Source organism: Malurus melanocephalus, unplaced genomic scaffold (genome assembly GCF_030028575.1).
Source record: "Malurus melanocephalus ecotype Western Australia unplaced genomic scaffold, MMel_1.1 scaffold_115, whole genome shotgun sequence".
Classification (NCBI taxonomy): Eukaryota; Metazoa; Chordata; class Aves; order Passeriformes; family Maluridae; genus Malurus; species Malurus melanocephalus.
The window spans coordinates 405,872-410,795 of NW_026623347.1; the positions used below are offsets into that span (position 1 = coordinate 405,872).

Genomic DNA, 4,924 nt, shown 5'->3' on the forward strand with positions numbered 1-4,924 from the left:
GAGTATCCCATAAATAAGATTTATTCACTTGCTTTGTATCGTGAAAGAACAAACCCTAACACCTTCTCCCTTCCCTCTCTGTGTTTTCTGGGAGCAGCCCACCACAAAATGGAGAATTAGAGCAGTGCAGGAGGTTGYCACTCAGAACTGTTGGCCAAGCAGCCCCTGGGGTCCCTGTGCCATGAGAGGTAATGGCTCTGTCTTTGTTTTCTCATTGCAGAGCCTCTCATCGGATCCACGTGGTGACGTGGCAGCCAAGACGTGGAAGTTTGGGACTTCTCTTCCACCACAGCCAAATTTGGGGGGTGGGCAGGGGTGGGTCAGGGGGACATTGGGAGTCACAAGACCCTTCACCTTCACTGTGGGCTTGGCTCAGGGATGACTACAGGCAGAGTCAAYCCTTACAGCATCGTGTCCTCCGAGGAAGACGGGCTGAGGTTGACCACCATGCCAGGTATCAACGGCTTTGGCAATGGCAAAATCCACACCAGGAGGAAATGCAGGAACAGGTTTGTAAAGAAGAATGGTCAGTGCAAYGTGGAGTTCACCAACATGGATGACAAGCCGCAGAGGTACATTGCAGACATGTTCACCACGTGYGTTGACATCCGCTGGAGGTATATGCTCTTGCTCTTTTCCCTGGCGTTTCTTGTGTCCTGGTTATTGTTTGGGCTGATTTTCTGGCTAATTGCACTCATTCACGGAGACCTAGAAAACCCGGGTGGAGACGATACATTCAAGCCTTGCGTTCTGCAGGTCAATGGCTTTGTGGCTGCTTTTCTGTTCTCCATCGAGACCCAAACGACGATCGGGTACGGCTTCCGCTGCGTGACCGAGGAGTGTCCGCTCGCCGTCTTCATGGTGGTGGTTCAGTCCATCGTGGGCTGTATAATTGACTCTTTCATGATTGGTGCAATAATGGCAAAAATGGCCAGGCCCAAAAAACGGGCCCAGACATTGCTTTTCAGCCACAACGCGGTAGTGGCGATGAGAGATGGAAAACTCTGCCTGATGTGGAGAGTCGGGAACCTACGGAAAAGCCACATAGTGGAAGCCCACGTACGAGCTCAGCTAATTAAGCCCAGGATCACGGAGGAAGGGGAGTACATCCCGCTCGACCAAATAGACATTGACGTGGGCTTTGATAAAGGCTTGGACCGTATTTTCTTGGTGTCTCCCATCACCATTCTCCACGAGATCAACGAAGACAGCCCCTTGTTCGGGATCAGCCGCCAGGACTTGGAGACAGATGACTTTGAGATCGTCGTCATCCTGGAGGGCATGGTAGAGGCCACAGCCATGACGACGCAAGCTCGGAGCTCCTACCTGGCCAGCGAGATCCTGTGGGGCCACCGCTTCGAGCCCGTCTTGTTTGAGGAGAAAAACCAGTACAAAGTAGACTATTCCCACTTCCACAAAACCTACGAGGTGCCGTCCACGCCCCGCTGCAGCGCCAAGGACTTGGTGGAGAACAAATTCCTGCTGCCCAGCACCAACTCCTTCTGCTACGAGAACGAGCTGGCCTTCATGAGCCGCGACGAGGAAGAGGAAGACGACGACAGCCGGGGTCTGGAGGACCTCAGCCCGGACAACAGGCACGAGTTTGACAGGCTTCAAGCCACAATAGCGTTGGATCAGCGGTCGTACAGGAGGGAGTCGGAAATATGACTCTTGGTCCTTCCGTTGACTTTTCCAAGGGTATTCTTTTTCCTCCTCTAATCTTTTCCCCTACAACCCGCTCAAATTATGCAGAACAATGCAAGTGCCATAGGAATGCTTGAGAAATTAGTATCGTTCATAGTTTTCAGTTTCATCGCAATAACCACTGAGCGGTCTGCAGGAGGGGATGGTGGCAGGCCACGGCGCGTCCCCCGCGCCCGGCGCCCGTGGCGGAGCCCACGGCTCTGGGGGATGGATGGATAGGTGGACAGAAGGATGGATGGATGGATGGATGGATGGATGGATGGATGGATGGATGGATGGATGGATGGATGGATGGATGGATGGAAGGATGGAAGGAAGGATGGATGGACAGAAGGAAGGATGAGGAGAGGAGGGTCTGTGGGGTGTGGGCAGGGGCTCGTCCCTGTGGGGCTTTGCTCTCCCCGCGGGGAAAACGCCGGTGTTTTCCTGGAGCTGAGCACTGCGAGATCCAAAAAGAGGAAATATCAGGAAACAAATCTCACTCTTTGTCTCTTTCTTTTTTTTCTTTTTTTTTTTCCTTTTACTTTTTAACTGAGCAGCAACAACAAAACTATTGCTCCTTCGGCAGGCGGTCTGGTTCAGTTGCACAAGAACAACACTTGAAATAACATGCAACATTAACGTACTTGTTTTTAATTTGGGGGAAAAAACAGGGGAGGGAGGTGAGAGGGTTTTTAATTTTTTCACCGCACCATTTGGGAGACTGTTTACCAAAATAATAATAATAATTATTATTATAATTATAACAATAATAATAATATTATTAAATCTGAAAGATGTAATTCAGTATTTTTTAAAAATGAACAAGGGAATGAAGAAGCCACTGGGGTCCTTTGAGGGCTTGACTTGTTGGGTTAGATGCAAGAGCTAAAAATGGAGATTGCATCCAACTTTGGGGTGTTTTTTTACCACTGGCATGGCTTCATGGACAGAATAGAGATGTAAGTGACTGGAGGTCTGTGGCAGTGAAAGCAAGTAGTGGAATTATTGTTAAAGAAGGTAATGATAATAAGCAGGACTGTGTGAGAAAAAAGCACTGTAAACACGGTAATTAGCCAATTTCTGGGAATGTTGGGTTTCAGGGTGGAAATGAGGTCTGGAGAATCAGCTGCTGAAGAGTTGGGTSTGCCCCAACATCTCTGATGGGGAATTCATGAGGCTCACCATAACTTGGACAAAACAGTGAAAAGCACAAAAAGGAGAGTGGAAAGCTCTCAAAATTGGGTATTTTCCCACTTTTCTGACCGATTTGGTATTTTTCTTCCCTGAAGAATATTTTCAAACGTGGAAATCGATGTGAAAGTCATCTTGTTGGGCTGCACTTCTTCTAGCACAGGAGCCGTGTCCGTGCCAGGCTGGGCTTTATGAATTCCCAACCCACCAGGGAGTCCTGCTTCGGAGGCAGATGTTTTCCCCAAAACAACAGATGCCAGTCGAGAAAATCACCCCATCTTGCGCTTCAKCCCATCCCTGTGTCCCAGCCTCGAGGTGGATTGTGCCTTAGAGATGCGAACTCACCCCGTGTCCCAGCCCTTCTCCACAGCCCCCATCCTGCATCCCCCGCTCCGGGTGACTCCCCTTTTGCTCTGCAGCACCCCCATCCCATCACCCACCGCCTTCCAGGCTGGCCTTGGTGACAACCTGGTTTAGCTGTAGCTCTGGCATGAGGCAAAGCTCCCCATGTGTGGGAAGCCTTCGCTGCTGCCCCGCTCTCCGCAGAGGGAAGGAGTCAGGAAGGTGAAGGTTTGGCGGGTCCCTTCACCTGGCTGTGCTGCTCCTTGGTGCTCTGGGAGCCAAAACCTGGCTCCCTGCTCCCTGTGGCYATGGGAAAGGCTTTGTACCCGCTTCTGACCCTGGGCATGGAGAGAGGGGCTCGACAGTGGGGTATCCCACAGCATTTTGGCTGTGACAGGCTCCCGGTGCTTTTCCACACCAGGGAAGCCACGTCCTGGGGTCAGGACTTGCTGTGATGTGTCCAAACACGGGGGGCAAAAGCAGGATCTGTTCTGGGCCCCCATCCCCATCTTCTTCTTGCCAAGGGCTCTGGGGAGAGGCTGCCACGAGTGTCCCACCGTCCCCGTGCTGGAGACCAGGACACCATTCCTGATGGGACATCATCCATCCCACCAGTGTCTGTCACCATCACCCCACACTGCCCACCGAGGGGCTCCTGTGTTTTTGGCTTCCATTAAAAACCACTGGGAGAACAAACATCCCCAGGGGCAGCACTGTGAGGCAGCTTTTCCRGCACTGAGTGCCCCAAATGGATTGTCCCCAAAAGTGGGGACATGTAGGGATGTGCCATTGAGCTCCAGCCATGACATTTGTGTTTCTAAGGCAGCGAAGGCGGATGCCATCCCATCACCAATCCCTTTGCTCCTCGGGGGGTGGTTTTACCCCCTGCTTTTTGCACCACAGCATCTTGGGGGGGTGGTGGGAAGGATGGAGGGGGGGGGCAGAGAGGTTTTGTGTGAGCACTACTTATTTATTTTTTTAAAAACAAATGCTTTTAAGTGGTTTTAGGTTCTTTTGAATAAATAATAATTATTAAAAAAAAATAAAAAGGTGCACATCTTGCTGCTGTAGAGTTCTCAGAGGGTTAACTTCTTTATAAATATATATATATATATCACAGTAAATATTTGTATAAAAATGAAAGAGAAATAGAGATGTCTTTAAGTAAATTATTGCTTTTAAAGAAACTTCTATGATTGTACAGTGTTACCTGGGAGAATAGAATAATATATACAGATGTATTTTTAAACTGCTGTGTGGGAGGATGYGAACTGGGACAGGAAGCCGTGGCTGGCATGGTGAGGGGATTTCGGACCTTCCCTGGCCCCATGTTCACACACCCCGTGCCCCAAACCCTTCTAGTGAGGGTCTATCTCTGGTGAGATGTCCTCTATCTACTGTACAGTCCTTGTCCTGACCATGGACCACGCCGGTACATAGTGTATAGATAATATTTTTGCCTACCTGTGAGTGCTCAGAGTCACTGGTCTTTTTTCCTACCACCAGGGAGCATCGGGAAGGCTGCCTAGCCATAGTTTAAATCCCAGGAATTATCAAAGAAAGGGGCAAAAATAGAAAAAAAACATATAAAAAARGTGGAAAAAGCCCAAGTTCATCATTTGTGTTTCCTTAGGGAGCTGGGAAGGCGCAGGGATGCTCTCAGGGTGTGGGTTTTTGTGGAGTGGAATCCCTGTTGGAGACCAGC

General features: G+C 49.9%; 1 protein-coding gene across 1 annotated transcript; it reads left to right on the top strand.

The window, feature by feature from the left end:
* The first annotated feature begins 226 nt into the window (after window positions 1-226).
* Window positions 227-4,918, top strand: KCNJ12 (potassium inwardly rectifying channel subfamily J member 12). The gene has a single exon (XM_057369789.1). The coding sequence runs from the start codon at window positions 379-381 to the stop codon at window positions 1,666-1,668; it is 1,290 nt and encodes a 429-aa protein (XP_057225772.1). The 5' UTR covers window positions 227-378; the 3' UTR covers window positions 1,669-4,918.
* The last annotated feature ends 6 nt before the right edge of the window (window positions 4,919-4,924 follow it).